The following is a 26011-nucleotide window of genomic DNA, read 5'->3' as shown; positions in this document are numbered from 1 at the left end:
CTAGTCTTTGTTATCCATGTTGGCAAATGCTGGAAGGGAAAACCTTAATAATAAAAAAAAAAATTGATCAATGTAAATCTTGACCCATCACACTGTGGGAAATCATTGTTACCGGCGTCAGTATAAATATCAACATTTTAGTATAGGTTTCACTAACGAACTTGCTCATCATTTGTGAGGAAGGACCTACTGGAAGTGTCCATGAGATCATTAGTTGTGATTTTTCAGACCACTAATCATTGTGGTTTTTTAAATTATGTTGTCTAAAGGGTATTTATTCTCTGCTACGTTCATTCCCCACATTGCCCCCTTTCCCTTTCATAACCTTAGAAACCTTTGATCAGATTTGGGTTCATGTTTATGTGTCCAGGGAGGTTAAAAACAATGTGGAATCCTATGACATGTCCCCGAAAAGAAACAAAGTAATAACGCTCCCCCTCAATGACATATCAGGCAGTAACATCACTGAGTTCTCAGAAGTATTGTGTAAAATTTCCAGTAGCCGGTAGATTTCTCCACAAGTGAAGTGGATGCCACCATCACTTTGTTAAACGACTGAGGGATTGAGCTAAGAAAGAAAATGATTTCAAGTCCTTGGATAGAAACAACTTAGCTGCCTTGAAGAAACCGTCTGCTTTACATTATATCATTAGCAGTGGAGATATATATGTAAGCAAACATAGTCTTATATATACATTATGGATGAGGTTTACATTAGTAATATGTTTGTCATGTACAAAATGGTCATATTATAAACACTTGTAAAACAGCGACATAAACCAGACCCCAAAAACATTAGTCTGAGCCTTTGAATCGTAGACCAGCACCTTTCCAATCGCCTTGTATAGTGTCCAGTACTAATTTCACCTAGACAATGTAACAGCAACAATGGAAAATTATTTTAAACCAAGAATAAAGGATTTTACTCAAAACTTAATTTCTTGGCAGAAAGCATAACAGATACATAACATATTACATAAGCAGATTGATGATTGGGTGGTTCATGACAATGCCTTTCAATCCATCTAAGCATTAGGTAAACTCATGAGATCTGGTTTCCTGAGATCAGACTTAAATATTCCATCACCTAGCCCACAGAATTATAAATTCTTCTTTCTATGGTTACTGAAGTACAATTATAAATAGGAGAAAAAAATATATAAATTAAAAAAAAATGATAAATTGCTATCATCATTGCCTCTAAGTTTAAGATTTTCTAGAGGCAATGATGTTAGCCATTTATCGCTGGCTCAAAAACGTGCTATTAACTCTCTAAAACAGAACACCCAGTTTGATATAAAGGAGGCAGATAAAGGGGTCAGTGAGGTCCTCTATCTTCTGTAGAATGTAAGCTCTTATGGTCAGTGGGGTCCTCTTTCTCTATTGTAGAATGTAAGCTCTTATGGTCAGCGGGGTCCTCTCTCTTCTGTACAGTGTAAGCTCTTATGGTCAGCGGGGTCATCTCTCTTCCGTAGAGTGTAAGCACTTATGGTCAGCAGGCTCCTCTCTCTCCTGTAGAGTATAAGCTCTTATGGTCAGCGGAGTCCTCTCTCTCTCCTGTAGAGTGTAAGCTCTTAACATCAGTGGGGTCCTCTCTCTTCTGCAGATTTTAAGCTCTTATGGTCAGCGGGGTCCTCTCTCTTCTGTAGAGTGTACGCTCTTATGGTCAGCGGGGTCATCTCTCTCCTGTAGAGTCTAAGCTCTTATAGTCAGCGGGGTCCTCTCTGTCCTGTAGAGTGTAAGCTCTTATGATCAGCAGGGTCCTCTCTCTTCTGTATTTTGTAAGCTCTTATGGTCAACGGGGTCCTCTCTCTCCTGTAGAGTGTAAGCTCTTATGGTCAACGGGTTCCTCTCTCTTCTGTAGATTGTATGCTCTTATGGTCAGCGGGGTTCTCTCTCTCCTGTAGAGTGTAAGCTCTTATGGTCAGCAGGCTCCTCTCTCTCCTGTAGAGTGTAAGCTCTTTTCATCAGAGGGGTCATCTCTCTTCTGTAGAATGTAAGCTCTTATGGTCAGTGGGGTCCTCTTTCTATTCAATAGATTGTACGCTCTTATGGTCAGCGTGGTTCTCTCTCTTCTGTAGAGTATAAGCTCTTATGGTCAACGGGGTCCTCTCTCTTCTGTAGATTGTACGCTCTTATGGTCAGAGGGGGCCTCTCTCTCTCACTCTTCTTTTCACTCATTTATTTTCCAAGCAATTACAAGTTTCCAGTATTGAGAAATTCATTTAGTGCAAATAGAATTTTTGGGAAAATTCGGTGAAGACGGCAAATTCGAACTTCAACCAACCTGTTCATCTCTTCTAGTGAATATTATACTATAACATATAGTGCAATATATTACAGAACATTATGATATATTAGTTCAGCTGTGTGTAGTGTTCACAGTATAATAAAGTATACATCAGTCTGATATAGCAAAGTGCACCATATCTTATAATATAGCACCCGGTCCAGTTCATTATAGGCTATTATATGCATTACAGCACGTATAGTATTCACAGTATAGCATGGTGACATTTGTCTGGTTTGCCCAGTGCACAGTAAAATAGTTTTATAAACACTTGTAATACAGAATAAAAAGGTATAGATAGGTAATATAGTACTATGGCCAGTTAAATTATACCTTGCAGAGGCAAAACAGCAGTTGGGTAATAGGGACTATTATATGGCTCTCCCTTCAGATCCCACTGAGTTGTTCAAAAAGAAATTGGATTCTCTTTTGGAGGAGACATTTAGACAGGGAGTTATTGACAAGGCTGAACGGGATTTTTTAACCACCAGGAAACCAGTTATCCCAACATTTTACCTTCTTACGAAGGTCCGAATATGTAGATTTCTATTTGCAGCCTCACGTTCTCTGACTCAAATCATATGTTTGTGACACAATGCGCCTCCTTGATATGTTGGAGGGGCTCCATGTCCCGGAGGATACCCTTCTAGTGTCTGTGGATGTGGAGTCCCTCTATACCAGTATCTCTCACCAATTGGGTCTACAGGCAATTGCCTCCTTTTTGCAGGGTCCAGAATCCTCTGACCCTGCACACAGTGCCTTTTTGCTTGAACTGATGTCTTTTATTTTGAAACGCAACTATTTTGTCTTCGATAGTACCTACCACGGGCAGGTCTCCGGGACTGCGATGGGTGCGCGCTTTGCCCCCTCCTATGCCAACCTTTTCCTTGGTTAGTGAGAGGGGGAGCACATGTACCCGTCGGCTTGTTTCCGGGGGCATGTCTTCAAGTGGTTCAGGTACATCGATGACATTCTTTTGGTGTGGGCTGGTCCTGAGGATCTATGTGTGGAATTAATTTCCTTCCTAAATCAGAATACATACAATATACACCTTATCAGATCTCAACCAGTTCAGTGAACTTTCTTGATGTGCATCTTACCTTAGAAAACAATAGTATACGGTCTAATTTGTACCGTAAGACCACCTTGACAAACTCCTTGCTACATTATAGCAGTTTCCACCCACTGCACCTCAAAAGAGGTTCCCTTACAGTAAGTTACTGAGAACTAAACGCAATTGTAGTAACACTGTCAATTTAGCATTTCAGGCTTGTGAATTAACCTCTCGGCTGAAGGCCAGGGGTTACCCTGGAAAAACAATTAATACAGCACTGAACAGGGTTAGACATCTTGAGAGGTCGGACTTATTACGACCTAAACCTAGAAAAGATAATGCTTCAATCCGTTTGATTACTAATTACAACAATCAGTGGAGGGATTTGCATGCCATACTCCATAAGAACTGGACTATTTTGCTGACTGAACCAAAACTGCAACATGTCATACCTGCAAAACCACTTTTGACTGCAAGGAGGGCAAGAAACCTTAAGGACGATTTGACAAGGAGCCATTTTATTCGACCTACAGTGAAGTTGAATAGAGGTACTTCTCTCAAAGGCTCACATGCATGTGGAAACTGTTCTATTTGCTTGTTTGTGCCTTCCACGTATGTCTTTGTGAACCCAGTGGACCAGAAGGAATTTATTTTGAGAAACTATAGCAACTGTCGGACCAAAAACGTTATCTATGCTCTGGTCTGCCCATGCCCCTTGGTATACATTGGCCAGACATCACACGAGGTTCGTAAAAGAATCCAACAACACCTTTCGAATATTGCTCTGGCGGACATGCATCTGAAGGCAAAAAAACAAATTTCAACCGTGGCAATGCATTATTTCGAGCATCATCACTGTAAGACCTGTGGGACATAGATTTATTGTTTGGACTATATACCCTCAAATATCCGTGGTGGTGACATGTCACCGGCTTTATTACGTCTACAATCTAGGTGGATATATAAATTAAATTGTGTATCCCCCCAGAGGTATCAATGAGGATCTGTTATTCACTGGTTTCTATAAAAGATAGGGTTATGTGGGTGTCTATTGTGTTTGGTATATGGGAATATCTCCAATCAGTACTGATTGTGTCTTTTGGTGGAGAGGTCTGGCTGACTTCCGAACCAGAAAGAATTTTTTTGAATGGTGGGGAGGGGGGCAAGAATGTCACATCCCGTCATTGATACCATATCGCTGCAGTTTTGTTTTGAATAATTCTGGTCTTATGTATTTACATCTTATTGTGTTTTTGGTATGGCTGTCGCGTATGTTTCATATTTATAGTCTAATATTGCGTATACTCACCTGCACTTATTATTATTACTATTCTGCAGAACATTCTATTACATGTATCATTTATTCCTATATCAATGGTCTATTGTAGGATGCGGCTATGTCTCCCCCCTTTACCCCTTCCCCTTCTTTCTTATCTTGGGTATCTCTGATTTTGCCCTAATCTATTGTTGGATTTATTCTTTGCCGCTCCCAGTGTTGCGTGTTACACATATCTGTTGTGGGTGGTCGTTCCCGACCCCTGTTACTACTTTTCACGTTATTGTGACTGGCATACCGAATGTGGGCGGCCTCCATCTACAATTGACGCTTCTCTGACTGCGTGTCATGGCAACATGCATTTCCGAATGTGGGCGGCCCCGCTGGTATCTTCCGGTGGGGCGGTTAGTCTGCGCGTTTCGGCCGCACGCTGCGTCATGCCTCCTTTTTCTTATAATTTTTTTTTATTATTTTATTTTATTTTATTTTTTATTTTTTGATCAATCCACATAGCTGCAGGAGGATGATATGGACTTACTGCTTTCTCTGGATATTCATACTTGATCCATTGAGCATGAGGCTTCTATTTATCCTCGTCTCAGTCCAGTACAGATTTTCCCTCTGTCCAATTTCCTATTAGCCAACAGGTGGACTCATTCTATATATATATAGTTCCCCAAGTGAACACTAACATTATACCTCTGATGAAGCCATTCAGTGGCGTAACGCGTGGGGCTCTGGCTCTGTATTGTTTTTCCACTATCTGCCTGTCTCCCTGTTTGTGCACCTTCTTTGTGGTAGGTATAGTATTTGCTGTATACCTTCTATTTGAATATACACTGCTCAAAAAAATAAAGGGAACAGCAGAATATAACTCCAAGTAAATCAAACTTCAACTGTCCTCTTAGGAAGCAACACTGATTGACAATCAATTTCACATGCTCTTGTGCAAATGGAATAGACAATAGATGGAAATTATTGGCAATTATCAAGACACCCTCAATAAAGGAGTGGTTCTGCAGGTGGGGACCACAGACCACATCTCAGTACCAATGCTTTCTGGCTGATGTTTTGGTCACTTTTGAATGTTGGTTGTGCTTTCACACTCGTAGCATGAGACGGACTCTACAACCCACAGAAGTTGCTCAGGTAGTGCAGCTCATCCAGGATGGCACATCAATGCGAGCTGTGGCAAGAAGGTTTGCTGTGTCTGTCAGTGTAGTATCCAGAGGCTGGAGGCGCTTCCAGGAGACAGGCCAGTACACCAGGAGATGTGGAGGGGGCCGTAGGAGGGCAACAACCCAGCAGCAGGACCGCTACCTCCGCCTTTGTGCAAGGAGGGATAGGAGGAGCACTGCCAGAGCCCTGCAAAATGACCTCCAGCAGGCCACAAATGTGCATATGCCAGACCTCATGTGGCTGGAGTGTGTCAGCAGTTCCATCATGTCTCGCTCCATCTACCAAAGTCACGTGTCCTAAGAATGTGCTTTCAAATCCAAACCATATTTTTCCCAATAAAATGTTTCTTGTATATATCATTAGCCTCAGCATCAAGAATCAAACTTTTGCTGCATGATCGCAGCCTGGTACCGGTGTATATTTTTTTCTGGAAAACTGTCATTTCTGAGAACATCTACTTTAAAGATTCTGCCAAGATCTTAGCCAAAAATGAGACCTATGCAGAATCAGCCCCAATCTGCTCTTAGTGCTTCTAGAGGTGACTGACGGGTCTCTCGCTATGGTCCCCGGCTGGATCTTTAAAGTAGATGTTCTATGAAATATCGGAACATTTCAGAGAAAATAATATCTAGTTGCAATCATGCAGCCAGACTTTGATTCATGCTGCCTGTGGTTATGAAAGCATGAATCAGATGACAAGTTCCCTTTAAATATATGAGGATCCATGTTAACTCTGCTATGTGTAATTCATGCTTTATATATTTTGAAAAATCTAAAATAATGTCCATGTGAACCTTAAAAGATTTGCAATCCCAATTTCAAGCTTGCATACATATGACATTTCTTTTGGAGGAAATGTAAATGTACCAAGAACTGCAATGCACTGTAAAGTGTGTAACAAATTACCAGAAAGAATCAGTTTGTGTAATAATAATACTACAAGGCAGCCTAACCTCTTTTATGCTGTATGACTTGTATTTCCGCATATAATTGATTGAGCCATTTTAGTGTTACATTGTTTCCAGGCTGCCTCTGTTATTTTTATCGTTCAGGCACACAGATTTGTATTGTAGTGGCCTAGTTACAAGGATAAGAGAAGGCATTTTTTCTGTTTGGATCGAAGGAAGCAGCACATATATTGTTCTTTACGTTTCCTATTGAGTGTATTTTAGATGTATTATTGATGGAGGATGCTTATTTTTAGTAAGTGCTAAAGTGTTAGAAAGCATTTATTATTTTTATTGCTTTATCTACAATGAGCTCTTAGGTGTAAAATAAGGTCCGATTCATAGAAGATTGAAGGGAAGAAAAACTTGGACTTTATGGGCGTGAACCACAACTCCTGAATGGCTCCTTACCTGCAGTCCCATGGAATAGGGTTTCTTAACCCTAGAACGCATGACCATAAAAATCTACTTTTTCACATACCTGGGGCCTTTTAGGCCCATGTGCAAATAACATGGAATAACTCAAACAAAAATGACAAACAACTATATACCTGAGGAATACCTAGAGTTTCAAAATTCTAACTAAAGTAATCTTGCAGAAAATAGAAAACAATTAACAGGGCGGGCCTGCGAGGCCCCAGGTATGCGTTCTAGGGTTAAAGAAGACCTATCACTTGCCATAAATATGTCATGTTTTTACATGGTGTAAATGCCTTTGTTTTCCTGAATCTGACGTTTTTCTTTTGTTCCCACGTCTCTCTATACCTGAGATATGGTGAGATATGGTCCTCTCTTCCCTATAAGTAAATCTGGTCTTTAGTCAAGTGATGCTCAACGTTTCTCTATGTGAATCTTATTGAGAACCACACCCAGTTGGCTTAAAAGTCTAGATTTGTATACAGGGGAAAAGGAGGACATATCTCAGAAACAGTGAGACGCAAGGAAAAAAAAATATATTACCTGGAATAAAAACAATTAATAGATACCATGCAGTAAGTAAATAATAGTAATGCATTTAAAAACATAGGGTACTTGGTTGACATTTGTTTGATCAAAAAAACGTAACCATACCACAACAAGGTTTACCCAATCAGAATATTTCCTACCTTTAGTAAATCATCTTGTTATGTACCAGCAGGCCTCAAAATAGATGGGGCAGAGAATGACCTGGGCCCGGCTATTTTACACCTGACTCTGGAAAGCTAAATAGACATGGTGCACAACCTAAAGAGGGGGCACTCCCCGAAATGTACAAAGAACTAAAGCAAAACCAAAAACATGGGCCAGCAGACCTATTGGTATAAAGGTAATGTGTACCTGGCCTTTAACAGACAAATATAACCTAGAGTAAAAACAATGATCATTACCAATGATAAATGCTATTCCTTACTAAATGATATTGAGATTGTTTTAATGCATTTAGAATTGGTCATTTGTTTTGCTTGTATGTGTTAGTCTCTATCACATTCTGGCTCTGACAACTTAGAACGACATAGAGCAGGATGCACATGTGATACCGGTCTGTGGGCATTACTTCTGGGGATTAGTCTCATATATAACAGAACCTGCTTTATTAGCTTTGGTTATTTATTATATGCTGGTTTGTGTATGAATGTAATAAACCAGCTATCTTGAGACAAATTTTACCTTCTAAAAATTCCCAGGGCTATTATTATTGTCGCAATATACAGACTTGGGTCTCCTTAAATGCATATCTATGATGAATTGTCGGCTTCTTAATCTGTACGTTCACTTTTCTCTATCTTTTATTCACGATTGTGGTTTTTTAAATATAAAGATAGAGATTTACCAGGGATATTAGGGACACCGACGTTGAGCGGGGGCGCCACGGAGCAAAAATTAGGGTGCCAACCTCCGCTGTCAGGAAGGGAGAGAATTTAGGGACAAAATAGGGACAGATAGAGCCCGTAATCCTACCTGACTGATGTGTGACTTATCCCTGTTTCCTGGCATTTTGTCTTGTTTTTGTGTTTGTTGTTTTGGTGACTACTGAGTCCTTTTTAGCATTTTCGAATAAAAGTTATATTTTAGGGGTCTAATCTCCTGTTGGTTGTCTAGTTTTGCAATTGGGCCCCGCTTATACATTCCTTGTTCAGGTGTTTAATAAAAACAATGAATACCCTGCAGTAAGTAAATTAATAGTAGTGATACAGTAGATGTGAAAAAAAGCCACCCTACCTCGACAGGATGGCCGCTAGCTATAGTATCTCACTTCACTATGTGCCAGCAGGGGACATCCTGATTGGGTATAGCTTGTCGAGGTGGGACGGCTTTTATGCTTTTTTGATAAAATAAAATATGCCACCTAAGTACTTCATGTATTTTTTACATGTATTACTACTATTTATTTACTTACTGCAGGGTAGCCATTGTTTTATTCCAGGTTATATTGGTCTGTTAAAGACCACAGAGTGAATGTGCACCTACAAATGACACATATACCAACAGGTGTGCTAGCCCATGTTTTCGGTTTTGAAAAAAAATTGTCAGATTCAGGAGAACAACGGCATCTATACAGGATTTAAAAAATGACGTATTTATGAAAAGTGACTAGTCTTCATTACGTTGTCCTGGTTTGCATCTTCAAGACTATGGCAACTTCATTATCAAGGAATTAAACAGTGTAATAATTCATTTTAGCACAAAATAATTGGTGTCTTGATCAAGGGAAGATGGCCCCAATGAATCACACAGATTTGCACCTTAATGAACCCCAGATAATAAGGATTTGGGGTGGGAGGGAACGTTTTAGTTTTTAATTGGATGTACATATTACATCCATTGACTATGGGGTTACTGAAATACCAACATAAAGGTAATGTATAGAAATGTAACATGTAACTGGTAATATGGCCCTCACTTGATGATGCAAGGTCTATTGCTCATTAGCCCAACTATTTTTTATCTCCTATAGAAAACAGTTCCCAAGCTGCTCACAAGGCTGCACTTTGTTTCTGATCATTTAACCATCAAAGTGGAAAGACTTTTAATTGAAGAAATATAATTCCAAATATGGAAGACATTTACCCCAGGCCAGTTAAATATTTAGATTGTCCTATTTCTATACTTCTGTATCTTTTGATGTATATCACATTGCTTTCTAGGTGACTAGTTAATGGAATATAAATTAACGCCCTTCTCATTAATTCTTTGCTCTCTCCATGATGAATGTCATGCTCTCATTTTATTTTAGTTCTGTTTGGAAAAGAGTGTTGACCACTTCTTTACTATTGTAGCTGGTATTTGCTGCTTACATTGACTTACCGTACTTTATATAGTACAATTGAGTTTTTAAGATATTAAAAAAATAGGCAATGTAAGATGAGATATCATAGCTTAAAGAGGACCTGTCAGCAGAATATTTGACCTCTAACTAAAAGTATGAGTGCAAAGTCACTTTAATGCTTATTCTATTCATACCTTGCTAGTAGAATTTTGTTGGGACATTTTTAAGAAATCTATACTTGAAGTGTTATGCTCAAATGTAGTGGGGTGGGCACTTCACTCCTTAGCTCTGCTGTACTTTGCCGCCCACTGCTCATTTATTAACAGGTCACTCTTCCCTCGGTGACCTGTCTCCCTTATGCAGGTGCAGTCATTGCCCGGGTTTGTTTCATCAGAAGGGTCGATGCCCGCACAGTGAGCTCCTGATATTGATGCGAGGTTAGTATACCGCCTCCTGAAACGTTATTACAAGCACACTGCACATGCAACATCATTGCAATGAACCCAGGCAAAGACTGTACCTTCACAGTGAGTTTCTAATGATGTTGCAGGAGCCAGTACATTGATATTGCAACGTTATTAGGAGCTCACTGAACTCCCCTTATGATGAAATGAACCCGGGCAATGATGGCACCCATGCTGGGGAGACAGGTCACTTATGGAAGAATGGCTTGTTAATCAACTACCAGTGGGCGATGAAGTACAGCAGAGCTGAGGAGTGAAGTGCCCGTCCCACTGCACTTGACCATAAAACTTCAAGAATAGAGTTCTTAAAAATGAACCAACTAAATTCTACTAGCAAGGTGTGAATGTTATAAGCATTAAAGTGGCTTTACACTTACAGTGGGGAAATAAGTATTTGATCCCTGTCTGTTTTTGTAAGTTTGCCCACTGACAAAGACATGAACGGTCTATAATTTTAAGGGTAGGTTAATTTTAACATTGAGAGATAGGACATCCAAAAACAATCAAGAAAATCACATTGTATAAATTAGATAATTTTTTTTGCATAAATTTGAATGTCATAAATTAACAGCACACATGAAAATAAGAATCTTTGTGTTATATTTTATCAGAGAAATCTGCTTCTTTCTCCTAAAGGACTGTTCAGTCATTTTCAAAATGCTCAATTTCTGGGTAAAATCTGAATTTGGTGAGGACAGATTATTACACTACTGAGATAGCATCTGATCTGTAGCAACTGTCATCTATGTAGGGGGGGAGCTAGAAGTACAGATCCCCCCTTCTTTCTACATTGAGTCTTATGAAAACCAGCTGCCATCTGTCTTCACTGGACACAGATTTTACCTGTGAATTGAGCATTTTGAAAATGGTTGATCAGTACTGGTGGATAAAGAAGCAAATTTCTCTGACTGGGATAAAAATGGCTTATTTTCTTGTGTAATGTTGATTGATGAAATAAAAATTAAAATGATGGTTACTCTTTAAAGGAAAACTCTTTTAAAGTGAACTGATCACAACAAAAGCCTGACTGAGCTAGTTGAATGTAAAATGAAAACCCTTGGAGTTAGTAAAGCCTTAAATCACTCTATAAATGTTTAATGGGAAAATAAACATATTCAAATAACATTATGGCTGTTTTACTTTTTTTTCACCACCCTATGTGCACCAGTTTTTGGGTTTTAGCACTTACGCCTTTGGGATATGCTGTTAGAAGTTCTCCAGTCTTGGCAAACTTAGAGCCCTGAGTATTGCTGTAAATTTTGAAACCAGCCTGGATAGATCATATGATCACCGGAACAGCAGAGATCTGGTCGTGTGGTTAGCATTCAGAATCGATGAATTGATAAAATTATTCAGGTGAGAGTGCAAAGTTTTTAGTGCTTTTTTATTTAATAAAAATAAGTTTCTGTAAAACTCCCTCTGATCTTTCTATTTTTTTATTTGGTACGGTAGAGTTGGAAATCATCAATGGAAGCTCAGTGGAACACAACCTAATCAAAGCTAAAAAACTCCGTTTAAATAGCTTGTTTCTCAATGGGAACAAAAGAAGTTGCTACGGGACTTTTGAAAGCAGCTTCTCTCCTGGCAGAACAAGCGATCATACTTAATCGATTTCATAATGATAATACATATTCACTTATTTATGGAGTAAACCCTCAATATCTGCCCTTTGAGGACAGAACAAATCATAGAATCTTAGAGTTGGAAGGGACCTCCAGGGTCATCGTGTCCAGCCACCTGCTCAATGCAGGAGTCACTAAATCATCTCAGATGTCTGTCCAGCCTATGTTTGAAGACTTTTATTAAAGAACTGACCACCTCTCATGGCCGCCTGTTCCACTCATTGATCACCCTCACTGTCAAAAAGTTTTTTCTAATATCTGATCTGTATCTTTTCCCTTTCAGTTTCATTCCATTGCTGCTTGTGTTTCCATATGTAAATGAGAATAAGTATGATCCCTCTATACTGTGACAAGCCCTTCAGATATTTGTAGACATATATTAAGTCTCCTCTTAGCCTTCTTTTTTGCAAGATAAACATTAACAGATCCTTTAACCGTTCCTCGTAGGACAAACTTTGCAGTCCGCTCACCATCCTGGTAGCTCTATTCTGAAGTGGCTTCAGTTTTCCTAGGTCTTTTTTTAAAATGTGGTGCTCAGAACTGAACACATTATTCCAGAGGAGGTCTGACCAAGGAGGAGTAAAGGAGGATAATTACCGTATTTTTCAGACTATAAGACACACTTTTTTCCTCAAAAATTTTGGAGGAAAGAGAGGCGTGAGTCTAATAGTCCGGATATACGGTCTGGCTGTGGATGGTGGTGGTTGTGGGGGAAGCGGTGGAGGAGCGGGTCACAGGAGGCAGGAGACGCCTGCTACTGCTAACACTGTGCCCGCTGTTAAAGAAAATGAATATTCACTGCTCCCCACGCCCATGGGAGTGTGGAGTTGTGAATATTCATTCTCCTTAATAGCCGCTGGCTCCTGAAAATGCTCAGCAATCATGTGTGCCCGCTATTAAAGAGCATGAATATTCACTGCTCTCCACTCCCATGGGCGTGGGGAGTAGTGAATATTCATTCACATTAATAGCGGGCACACGTGAACGCCGAGCCGCTGCAGTAGTCGGCAGCTGCAGCTGACACTATGCGCGAAAGTCCGAAAAATACGTGATCTAGACTTAATGCTTCTCTTAATACATCAGAGACCTGTGTTTGCCTTTTTTGCTGCTGCATCACACTGTTGACTCATGTGTAGTCTGTGATCTATTAGTATACCCAAGTCTTCTTCGCACGTGCTGTTGCTTAGATCTATTCCTCCCGTTTTGTAGATGTCATTTACGTTTCTCTTGCCCACATGTACAATCTTGCATTTCTCCCTGTTAAATACCATTCTTTTAGTCGCTGCCCGTTTTTAAAGCTTATCTAGATTCTTCTGAATCCTTTCTCTGTCTTCTCTAGTGTCAGCTATGCCCTCTTATACACTAAGCAGATTCTAGACGTATATTGGCAGCTGAAGAGGAACAAAATTTATTATGGACGGAAAATAGTTACTGTCATACAAGAGAATAATCTAGTCCAGTTTAGTACAATATGTAACATACCTGGCGGCGTCCTTGCATAGTGGTCCATCTCCCACTGTGCAAGAGCGCGCACTTGATTTTCAGTCCAGACTGCCACTCTGGCTTCTTTCCATACTGTCTGCTTTGCTCTGCTCTGGCTGCTTAGGGCGGCGCCCGCTGAACTTCCTGTTTCTTGTAGCTGCTGCAGACACACCCCTAATGCGTCCTCCGCCTATTGCTGTCTGTCACCTGGTATTTAAACCAGCTCCTCCTTGGAATCCATTCCTGAGCATCTTGTTCTGTCAGTTGGCTTCTTGTCACTGATGTGCCAGGTCCTGTCTATGTTTCCTGCCTTTCGGTATCAGTTCCCGTGTCTGAACTGTGTCCTGTCTGTGCACTCAAGCCTGCTGTCTGTCTGCCTTCCTGGAGGCTGTATTTCCAGGCCTGTCTGAACACGCTCCTAGCCTGTTCGTCTCGCCCTCTGGGGGCCGCATACCCACACTCGCTCCTGTATTTGTTGCAGTACAGTTCCTGTCTGAACTGTCTCCTAGCTTCCTACCTGTTTTGTCTTTATGTCAGTTTCCTCCCTTTTTCTGCAGCGTCTGAACCACCTCTTGGCTTTACCTAGGCTCGTTCCTGCATTTTGTTGCAGTTACTGTTCTTGTCTGAACTGTCTCCTAGCTTCTTACCTGTTTTGTCTTTATGTCCGTTTGCTCCCTTTTTCTGTAGAGTCTGAACCTGCACCTAACTTCTACTCGTTGTCATTGTACTTCCGTTTGTGAGTTGGAGTCCTTTCGCTACTTCTTTGCAAGTACCTTGTGTGTATCTGGTTCTGCCTTTCTTTTCCAGTCTGTTCCGTGTGAACAGAGCCCTGTCCCCTTTGCTTTGTCTTTGTTTACCGCTTCGGCGATTTATCTCTGTCCTGTCTTACTTACCGCTTCGGCGGTTCCTGCCCGCTCAGCCTTGTCCACCGCGTCTGCGGTTTTGCTCTGCTCAGCCCTGTCCACCTCTTCTACGGTTTTGCTCTGCTCGGCCTTGTCCACCGCATCTGCGGTTTTGCTCTGCTCGGCCTTGTCCACCGCGTCTGCGGTTTTGCTCTCCTCAGCCTTGTCCACCGCGTCTGCGGTTTCGCTCTGCTCAGCCTTGTCTACCGCGTCTGCGGTTTCGCTCTGCTCAGCCTTGTCTACCGCGTCTGCGGTTTCGCTCTGCTCAGCCTTGTCTACCGCGTCTGCGGTTTCGCTCTGCTCAGCCTTGTCTACCGCGTCTGCGATTTTGCTCTGCTCAGCCCTGTCCACCGCATCTGCGGCTTTGCTCTGCTCAGCCCTGTCCACCGCATCTGCGGTTTTGCTCTGCTCGGCCTTGTCCACCGCGTCTGCGGTTTTGCTCTGCTCGGCCTTGTCCACCGCGTCTGCGGTTTCGCTCTGCTTGGCCTTGTCTACCGCGTCTGCGGTTTCGCTCTGCTCGGCCTTGTCTACCACGTCTGCGGTTTCTCTCTGCTCGGCCTGGTCTACCGCGTCTGCGGTTTCGCTCTGCTCAGCCTTGTCTACCGCGTCTGCGGTTTCGCTCTGCTCGGCCTTGTCTACCGCGTCTGCGGTTTCGCTCTGCTCGGCCTTGTCTACCGCGTCTGCAGTTTCGCTCTGCTCAGCCTTGTCTACGCGTCTGCGGTTTCGCTCTGCTCAGCCTTGTCTACCGCGTCTGCGGTTTCGCTCTGCTCAGCCTTGTCTACCGCGTCTGCGGTTTCGCTCTGCTCAGCCTTGTCTACCGCGTCTGCGGTTTCGCTCTGCTCAGCCTTGTCTACCGCGTCTGCAGTTTCGCTCTGCTCGGCCTTGTCTACCGCACCTGCAGTTTCGCTTTGCTCTGCTTGATTACCGCATCTGCGGCTCTGAACCCGTCTCCCAGTCTGTACTGGACCCTACCCAGCCTGCGCTCTAGCCTGCCTGTTCCTGTATTCCCCGGTGTGGGTCAACAGCCGTGTCCGGGGTCTGACCTGGAGTGGCACCTGGTCCCTCTGCTCGGTTCCTCCCTGGTGCACTGGCGTCGTATGCCGTCGTGCGACCTTGGTCGGATCGGGCAGATACTTAGTTACGCCCCTCCAGGCACTCTCCGGTTCATGGCACAGTGGAATCACTAGTCACGCACACGCCAGTCAGTCCGGGCGTGTGCATTACACAATATAACTTTTCTTTTCTTTGGTTTTACATTTTAAAATTATGTGTTGTTTCAGGTCACTTTTCAGAGTATGCGTTCGTTTGTGTACTTGTGTAACAACTCAATTTTTGATTATTTTTCATCAGTTTTCCCACCTTCAGAATTTCTCCCATTTTTAGTTGTTTTTGAGTTAGTGGGTGGAGATTATAATTAGTGATGAGCGAGCATGCTGGCCACCGCTCGGTACTCGCCCGAGCATCTCAGTACTCTGAGCTTGCGCTCTGCAGTGTCTCTGAAGGATGACAAGCTGGATGGCAGCGTTCTGCTACCATCTAGCCTGCCATCTCAATGCCATCCCAGTGTGGGAGAATTCTCCTGCTCAAGCGGTGACATCATTTTCTGGCACCGCATGCGCAGGAGACTTCTCCCACGCGGTCAGTGACGTGCATGAGGTGAGCTGAGTTCATTGGACATGAACTCGGTTCATCTGCATGCCGTCACAGCCAGACACTGAGGAGCTTCTCAGTGTCTGCGGCATGGCAAGCTGGATGGCTGCGTTCTGCTGCGATCCAGCCTGTCATGTCAATGTAGCAGAGCTGAAGCCGTCCTGGGAACCATGGAAAGGTAAGGATGAGGTTGGTTTATTATTTTACTTTTATTGCAGGATATCGTTGGCTTCAGCTGGAATGGGCCTGATTTTAAGTAGAGTTTAATTTAGAACATTAAAGAATTGTGTCTTTATTTCAATTAAAGGACTTTATTCTGGGTGTTGGTGTTTTTTTTAACTTTCACTATGGGGTTAGTAAAGGGGGTGTCTTATAGACGCCTCTCCATTACTAACCTGGGCTTGATGTCAGCTGGGATTATAAGCTGACATCAACCCCAACCCTATTACCCCACTGCCACCGCTACAGGGCAGTAGGAAGAGCGAGGCTAAGTGCCAGAATTGGCGCATCCTATGAATGCGCCATTTCTGGGACGGCTGATGGCTGGTGTTTCTAGCCTGGGAGGGGGCCAATATTCATGGCACCCTTCCTGGGCTATTAATATCAGCCCCCAGCTGTCTGCCTAGCCTTTTCTAGCTATTAAAATAGGGGGGACCCCACGTAATTTTTTTGGGGGTCCCCCATTTTAATAGCTAGTAAAGGCTAGGTATTCAGCTGGGGGCTGATATTAGTAGCCTGGGAAGCTCCGTGGGTATTACCCCATTCCCAGGCTTCAAACATCTGCCCCAGCCGTCTGCTTAACCTCCGCTAGAGACTAAAATTACGGGGAACCCCATGCCAATTTTTTTTTTTTAATAAATCCTTTATTTTGACACTAAATGATAAGTACAGTAACCAACACTGTCACTGTACTTATTATATATGTGACTGACATGTTTCTATCTATCTAATCTATGTGTGATGCTCTATTCTTTCTCTTCTAAATTGTCTGGTACTGATGTATGCCGCTGATGAATTGCCGGCCGGCTTTTTTAAAGAGACGGGTGCATGAAAATCGGAGGGCACTAGTGTGTTCCAAGTGCCCTGCAACGTTTTTCATGCACCCTCCTATATACCCTGCCTGCCTGTCTGCCTATATATTCTGCCTGCCTGACCTTTAATTGAGCACTGTTCCCATCGATTTGGGCAATTTTTGACATTCTGCAGACCGCTGGAGGGGACCGCCAGAAAAATGCTTGAGTTTCCCATAGACTTACATTGGGCTCATTGCTTGGGTTGAGCACCCGAGTATTCCAATGTGCTCGACCCGAGCTTCGAGCACCCGAGCATTTTAGTGCTTGCTCATCACTAATTATAATAACACACATAGACTGAGGGATTCCTGCTCTTTGTTCTCTGTAGCACAACCTCAGAAGCAGTAGTAGAAAATTATACAGCATCACTGAGTTGTGTAGCTGTGAATCCAGCACTGAAGAAGTTGTAGCAGTATCTGCCTCGTCCGTAACTGTGCTGAGTGTGCCTAATCCCTTCCCCTTCTCTCCATGGAATTTACTATGCTCTCTAATCTTGACACCGCATTGTGCTGCTAGTTCTTCTTGCTTTAATTGGAACATATTTCAGTAGGTTTTGAGAGTGAGTGATGAGTTCAGTTGAGGGGGGAGGAAAAGAAGACTATTTTTGTGATAAGGTATATTTCAAATTTCTTATATTCACTAGTACTATCGATATATAGAAATTTGTTGAATTGGCAGGAAACATTTATCATGCTGATAGTTGGGATTGCTTTTTCTGTTATAATAAATTGATATATTTCTTTAGATTTTCACTGTTGGCAGAGTGAACAGATTAAAGACTTTTTCACTTTGAGAAGCGCACTTACTTGCACTAAATTCTCATTTGTATTGGGGTTTCCTATGGCATCTGTATGTTTATTTCCAGCTTGATTATGTAGGAGTAGAGAAGCGGAAATGCACATTAAAAATGTATTAAAATACAAGAGTATATGGAACTAAAAACAGGGGTTGGAGCTTAACTACAAAGACACATCTATCTATATAATTGTCTTATCCCGTCTGTCTGTCTTTCTGTCTGTCTGTCCTGGAAATCCCGGGTCGCTGATTGGTCCGGCCGCGGCCAATCAGCGACGCGGCATTTCAGAAAAACATGGCGGCCATTAGCAGCTCATGTGTGGCACGGGGGTCAGCGGCGATGCAGCCGGGAGATGCAGCCGGCTGCTCGCAGCATAAGTCCCCCGACCGCAGGCGCCACTGACCTACATGCGGCTATCGTCGGAACATCAGCTGCTACGGCCGCTTATCTCCCGAGGACAAGTGTGACGCCCCTCCCCTCCTTTCCCCTCCTCTCGTCCCTCCCCCCGCTCGATCAGGACCCCGGCACCCGGCGTCATACTTACCCTTCCCCTCCTCTCCCCTCCCCTCCTCTCCCCTCCCCTCTCCTCCCGTCCCTCCCCCCGCTCGATCAGGACCCCGGCACCCGGCGTCATACTTACCCCTCCCCGTGCCTGCACAGCAGCTCCTGTGTCTTCCGCTGCAGCTCTGTGACGTCTCAGGTCAGAGGGGGCGGTGACGTCTTTACACCGCGCTCTCTCCTGACCGGTCACAGCGCACAGCGTGAAGATTCCGGCTACGCTGAAGTCCAGAGAAGCAGTGAGGTGAGTATTGGATTTTTTTTTTTTTTGTATGGGGCCATAGGGGACCTGCATGGGGCACTATGGGGGGATGGGACATTCTGCATGGGGTATTATATAGTGGGGATGTGACAGCCTGCATGGGGCATTATATGGGGGGGGGGGAGGTGACATCCTGCATTGGCCATTTTATGGTTGAGAGGTGACATCCTACATGGGGCATTATATGGGGGAGAGGTGACATCCTGGATGGGGTATTATATAGGGGGCATGTGACATCCTGCATGGGGCACTATAGTGGGATGTGACTTCCTGCATGGGGCATTATATAGGGGGGATGTGACATCCTGCATGGGGTATTATATACGGGGGATGTGACATCCTGCATGGGGTATTATATACGGGGGATGTGACTTCCTGCATGGGGCATTATAAAGGAGGGTCGGGAGACACCTGCTAGAATACCCGATGCGTTAGAATCGGGCCACCATCTAGTAATGTATACTTGTCGTTAGATCCCTGGCATTGGTTATTGTATATTATTCTGTCCCTTCTAACTTAAACTATGCATAATAACTAATAAAAATTGTAATATATGATATTGTATGGTATAAGGGGTTTGGGAGATTGACTTAATACAGTATATGTAAAGAAAATGAGAAAAACTGTGAAAGTGGCCCTGACACCAGATTACATGACACAATTTTAGATAAAACATGAGTAAAGTTTACTTTTAGCCCTAGGAAATAAATCCACACATGTAAAAATCTATTTTTGAACATTGCTATTGAAGTTATGTAACTTCATTATATAAACCTGAGACAAAATGTGTATTTCTATTAGGAGCAATAAGAATCGATTAAGTGTATTAATACAAATACATTGCTTTACCTTGTTTTGATCCTGTGGTTCAACCGACTAAAGGGGAGATGACACTCCAATGATTGCAACTTCCCAAGCACATAAACATCTTGTAGTGGGATTTTACTAATCAGTCCTATTCAGTTGCCTTATGGTGTTATTCGTATTTATGGAAAGTTTATGACTTACTATTCTATGTCGTTGTTTTGATTGGTGGTGATATCTTGATGGTACTAAAGGTGTTTGCATATAATTGTTAGAAATCAAAAGGTGTCCAGGATACAAAAGTTTACTAAAGTGATCTTTTTAACAATATGTTAAATAGAGATGGGTGGACCTCTGGATGTTCGGGTCTGGCGGGTTCGGCCGAACAGCTATTAAAAGTTCGGGTTTGGGTACCAGAACAGTACCCGAACCCGGTCCCCAATCATGTGAGTGGGGGGCCCGGACATCAGGGACTCTGATGGCATCGTTACCGCCGGTCAGAGAGCTGCGGGATCACGCTGTCAGATGTCAGCATGATCCTGCAGCTGTGACTGTGACATGACTGTGACCGGTTGTAAAAAGGATACTGCTGGTCACAGGCGTTGGCTGATGAGTACTACTACTCCCATTTGCCTGCGCCTGCTGTCATTGTTAACATTGAGCACAGGTGCCGCTGACGGGAGTATTCATCAGCCAGCGCTTGTGCTCAAAGTAAAAAAAAAGTTAAAATTAATAAATAAATATTGAAATAAAAATAAAAACACAGTTATACTCACCTAACACCTAATCCCTGAAGCTCTTGCCCCTTGTAAAAAAAAACAAAAACAAACACCATAATACCTTAATGCATAATCCCCGAAGCCCATGTCACCTGTAAAAGAGAAAAAATAATAAACCACCATAATACTCACCTATCCGCCGTAATCCATAGTGTTCCATGATGATCTCACTTGTAGAACTGTCGCATCAGCAGATGTGACTGCTCTATCCGGCAGCCGGCTACACACTGGCAGGAGCATAATCACTTCCGTAGTGTATAGTGCTGATCTACCATGAGAGAGGTCACAGGAGTTCAGTTGATGGGCTCCAGTGATCTCACTTATGGCACCGCCACATGAGAAAGTTCTCATGCAGCGTCTGTGCCGTAAGTGAGGTCACAGGGGTTCATCAGCTGATGAACTCCTGTGAACTCTGTCACGGCAGCTCAGCGCTACACACTGACACTGCTATCATGTAGAGCAGTCACATTAGTGACTGCTGATGTTACTGCTCTCCAACTGATCCAGATCGTCTTGGGACAGTATGGATTATTTCAGCACTTCAGACAGGTGAAGGATATTGTTTTTTATTTTTTTTTTTTTTTGCAGGTGACAATGGCTTCAAATGGATTGGGTGTTAGGTGAGTATAAGGTTGCTTTTCTATATTCTGTTTTTTTATAGGGGACAATGGCTTCATAGGATTGGACATTAGGTGAGTATAACTGTTTTTTATTCTTAAAGAATTGTGTAAAAAATGGTGTGGACTTTTATTTAAAATAAAGGATTTTACTCTTGCTTATTCTTTATTTAAAAACTTTTGCTATGGGGTTAGTAATGGGGGCATCTTATAGACGCCCTCCATTAGTAACCTGGGCTTCATATCAGCTGCCAATACAAAGCTGACATGAACCCCAACCCTATTACCCCACGTGCTACCGCACCAGGGCAAGTGGGATGAGCCGAGGCTAAGATTGATTGGCTTATCGATGCGCCATTTCTGGGGCCACTGAGGGCTGGTGTTATTAGCCTTGGAGAGGGCCAGGTTCCATGGCCCCTTTCCTGGCTATTAATATCAGCCCACAGCAGTCTGTTTAGCCTTTGCTGATTAGATTTTATAAGGGGACCCTACATAAAAAATTTTCTCAGGTGCCCTGTAAACTAGCCAGTAAACGCTAATCAAACAGCTGTGAGCTGTTATTAATAGTCGGGGAACATTTTGGGCTAATGGCCCCTTCCCAGGCTATTATCAGCCCGCAGCTGTCTGTTTAGCCTTTGCTGGGTTAGTGCATATAGGGTGGAACCCACTTTAATTTTTTGGGCGTGTCCCCTATAATAACCAGTAAAGGCTAAGCAAACAGCTGTCAGCTGATATTAATAGCCTGGTAACCTTTAAGGCTATTGGTCTGTTCCCAGAATATTAAAAACAGCCCCCTGCAGTCCACTTTCCCTCTTCTGATTCTCAAAATTATGGGGGACCCCACACTGTTTTTCCTGTTTTTTTGTTTTTGTTTTTTTTATTCGGCTCAGTAAAAATACACACCCAATGTAACTTCAGTTCACCCTCCATGTGTTTCAGCAGCTGGAAACGCAAGTAACCTTTAAGGTTTTGTCCAGTTAAAACCAATAAGTCTGTAGTCACTCTGTGTGACTGCAGTCTTATGAATCCTCCCAGTGCACCCACTGTAATTTCTAACCAGCAAAGGCTAAACAGACTGCTGTGGACTGATGTGAATAGTCTAGGAAGGGGCCATTAAATCCAAATGTTCCCTGCCTATTAATAACAGCTCACAGCTGTTTTATTAGCGTTTACTGGCTAGATTACAGTGGGACCCCACACCAAAAATTGACATAGGGTCCCCGTAAAAACTCTAACCAGCAAAGGATTACCAGCCAGGGAAGGGGCCATGGATACTAGCCCCCCCTCCCGAGGCTAATAACATCAGCCCTCAGTGGTCCCAGAAATGGCGCATCAATAAGATGCGCCAGATCTGGCGCTTAGCCTTGCCTCTTCCCACTTGCCCTGGTGTGGTAATAGGGTTGGGGTCCATGTCAGCCTTGTACTGGCTGCTGACATTAAGCCCAGGTTAGCAATGGAGGGCGTCTATAAGACACCCCCATTACTAACCCCATAGTAAAAGTTTTTAAATAAAGAAAAAGCAAGAACTTTCTCATGCAGCGGCGGTGCAGTAATTGAGATCACCTTAGCTCATCATCTGCTGATGTGACTGTTCTACAAGTGATCCAATCGTCCTGAGACAGTATGGATTACGGCAGATAGGTGGGTATTATGGTGGTGATCACGCAGATGACCGCGCAGGAAACACCCGAATCCGAACAGTAACACGGACTTCCTAAGTAAGTCTGTGTTCGGAATCCGTGCCCGAACACTAGGTGTTCGGTGCGGACCCCGAAATTTACTGTTCGGGTTCGCCCATCTCTAACCTTAAATGAAAAATGGATTTCTTTAGACTTTCCCATGATGTTACACAACGAAGCAGTGTGTTTCAGGTGTGCATTAAAATACATCCACAGGTGTGTCTCTAATTAACTCAGATGTTGCCAAAAACTGGCTGGACATTCCCATCTTGTGTGTACTTGCCAAAAAAACTATCAGAAGCTTCCAAACACATGACACCATCATATGGGAAGTCCAGAATTGTTTAAAGGTATAGTAATCTTAGTGTATGTAAACTTTTGACTTTGCAGTAAGTAATAAAAATGTCTTAAAACATTCTCTCTCATTATTGTGGCATTTGGCAAATTTTAAAAATTATGGTAATCCTAATTGACCTAAAACGGGAAAGGTTTATTCTGATTTAATGTCAGATATTGAGAATAACATGCATATGTGTCTTTATATATAGTGTATGTAAACTTCTGGTTTCAACTCTACTAGTAAGGGTAGTAGTCAATCTTTACTAATTATGTCATTTCTTGTCACTGACTCTTTTTGCTGTGCAAACCTATGGCTGCTCTTTATGTAAAAAGTTTTCACTTAGGTGTATTCTTCATTTCCAAACAGCTTGCAAAGCTTGAAAAGCAGCAACAAAGAAAAGAGAAGACAAGAGCCAAAGGACCCTCAGATTCCTGCCGAGAGAAGAGTGTCCCTCGGAGTAAGGATGATCCTAACGCAAGCAGTGGAGCAGAGGGTGATGTTTCCTCCGAACGAGAGCCGTAAGATTCATGGGGAACCATCAGGTAAAACTCAGATTTTTACTAGCACTTAAATGTATGCTGCATCGTATTTCATAATTGAACCAATGTTTTGGTGCATGGTTCGATCATTGATTTCATATACAGCCTTTTTAAGCACGATCGGGCAACAGTCTAATGCATCTTGGGGCCTCCTGACGTCTCCCCGACCAATAATGTCAGGGAAGAGAAGGAGTCAACCTTCTGAATTTGAGCGGCCAATCTGCCATGACATGAGTCTAGTAGTGGCTCTCTCACCAAGAACACTGGAACACTTGACTTAGCTGAGTATTCCTGTATATGGATGGAGTTGGGAGTAATAGCTGTTAGACAAACGATCGTTCATTTAATATTATAGAATATTTACGGGGTCTGTAACAATGCAGTAATCCTGAAAAAATAATGAGGGCACACAAAAATATTAGTTCAAGAATTGTTTTGTGCTAGACAATGAATAAGAAAAGTCAGAAATGGAGGTCACAGGAAGCAAGTAGTAGAAGAAAGACAATCTTCTATATAAATTCAAATACCTACTTATGGGAAGTTGCAAAGCTTTTGCTCCAAGGCTTTTTACTAGTGATGAGGGATCAGTAAACTGCTCGAGTGCTCGGTACTCGAATCGAGCAGGTCTGATTATCTCCAGTGCATTCTTGTAATAATGACTCCCTCTGCTATTTTATTGAAATAATGTCCTATATTGAACCTTAACAATGCCCCGAATTGTGCCTCTTTATATTGATGACCCCCTTTGTGCCTCCTTACCTTAATGCCCCCCATTCTGACACTTTGTATTAATACCCCCATTTTGCCTCCTTATAGTAATAATATAGTCACCCTGTGCCAGACAATAAAAGCCCCAAAAAACGAATACCTCATCATGCTTTCATGCTGATCAGTGGTGTATAGTGATGAGCGAGCAGCAAACTGCTTGAGTGCTCAGTACTCGAATCTAGCAGGTCGGACGCTCGGACCTGCTCAACTCGAGTAGCAAGCATAATGTAAGTCAATGAAGGACTCAATTATTTTTCCGGGAGACCTGCACTCGACGGCCGGGTAAGAGGACGATGAGAGAGAGGGAGAGATCTCTATTTGTAAAGAGGGAGCTGGTTTAATTCTGAATCAGCTGAGCCGCTCTGCACTGAAGCTGGGAATTCCCCTGCTGGGAGAGCAAGGACTCCTCTGTCAGCCGGACTCTTTGTGATTTGAAGAGCTCTGTGGGCCTTGTCTCTCTCTCCCTGTAAGAAGCTCGCTTAAATCATCTGAGCCGTGCGCTTCACTGAAGCCAGGTATATCCATTATCCATCCATATCCATCCATCCATATCCATTCATCCATATCCATTCATCCATATCCATCCATATCCATCCATCCATAGCAATCCATATCCATCCATCCATAGCCATCCATCTATATCGATTCATCCATGCATCCATATCCATCCATTTATCAGATAGAGATAGATATGGAGATAGATAGAGCTAAGTATGGAGATGGATAGAGCTAGACATGGAGATGGATAGAGCTAGACATGGAGATGGATAGAGCTAGATATGGAGATGGATAGAGCTAGATATGGAGATGGATAGAGCTAGACATGGAGATGGATAGAGCTAGATATGGAGATGGATAGAGCTAGACATGGAGATGGATAGAGCTAGACATGGAGATGGATAGAGCTAGACATGGAGATGGATAGAGCTAGACATGGAGATGGATAGAGCTAGATATGGAGATTGATAGATTTATATAGATGTATATACCTACCTTCAGTGCGGCGCTTGGCTCAGATGATTCAAATGAGCTTCTTACGGCAGAGAGAGACCACGCCCCTGGAGCTCTTCAACTCACAAAGAGTCCGGCTGACAGAGGAGTCTACTCACCCAGCAGGGGAATTCCCGTCGTTAGTGCAGTTCAGCTAATTCAGAATCAAATGAGCTTATTACAGGGACCCGAGCACTTGAGCACCACGCAATATTCGCCACTGCTCGATACTTGATCGAGCACCCGAATGCTCGATCTAGTATCGAGCAGTGCCGAGCACGCTCGCCCATTACTACTTTTTACCCATGGAAGTGAATGAGGAGAACTGAGGGGTATAAGGCATTTTTCAGCTTAAAAATACACTGCAGGGTAGACTAATCAATAGTGTTGTGGCAAACTTGAATTAAAGGGGTATTCCCATCTCCAAGATACTATCCCAATATATAGTAGGTGTATTATTAATAATATTAGCAAATACCTCCAATTAGAAATGTAGTATAGTTCTTCTGATTCACTATGTCGCATACCTCATGTTCAAGGCATTGCTGTAGCTTAGGTATTCATGGTTTCAACAGCTGACTAACTGTCACTATATGAGTGGTCATAACCATGTATACCTAAGCTACTGCAATGTCCCACATGGGGTGAGTGACATAGCGAATCAGAAGAACTATACTACATTTCTAATTGGAG

The 26011-nt window shown here is 42.8% G+C and overlaps 1 protein-coding gene across 1 annotated transcript in view; it reads left to right on the top strand.

Annotated features, from left to right (window-relative positions):
* Positions 1 to 26011, top strand: part of DTD1 (D-aminoacyl-tRNA deacylase 1) — a 151743-nt gene that overhangs the window by 121939 nt on the left and 3793 nt on the right. Inside the window, exon 5 of the mRNA XM_073672471.1 lies at positions 23388 to 23563. Coding sequence (XP_073528572.1) covers positions 23388 to 23543 — 156 coding nt within the window. The 3' untranslated portion in view covers positions 23544 to 23563. The remainder of the gene's footprint in view (positions 1 to 23387; positions 23564 to 26011) is intronic.

Source organism: Phyllobates terribilis, unplaced genomic scaffold (genome assembly GCF_046119375.1).
Source record: "Phyllobates terribilis strain yellow unplaced genomic scaffold, ASM4611937v1 Scaffold_3__8_contigs__length_932513732, whole genome shotgun sequence".
NCBI classification, from domain to species: Eukaryota; Metazoa; Chordata; class Amphibia; order Anura; family Dendrobatidae; genus Phyllobates; species Phyllobates terribilis.
Note: the sequence above shows the minus strand (reverse complement) of the source record. Positions and strands in the feature narration are given on the sequence as shown.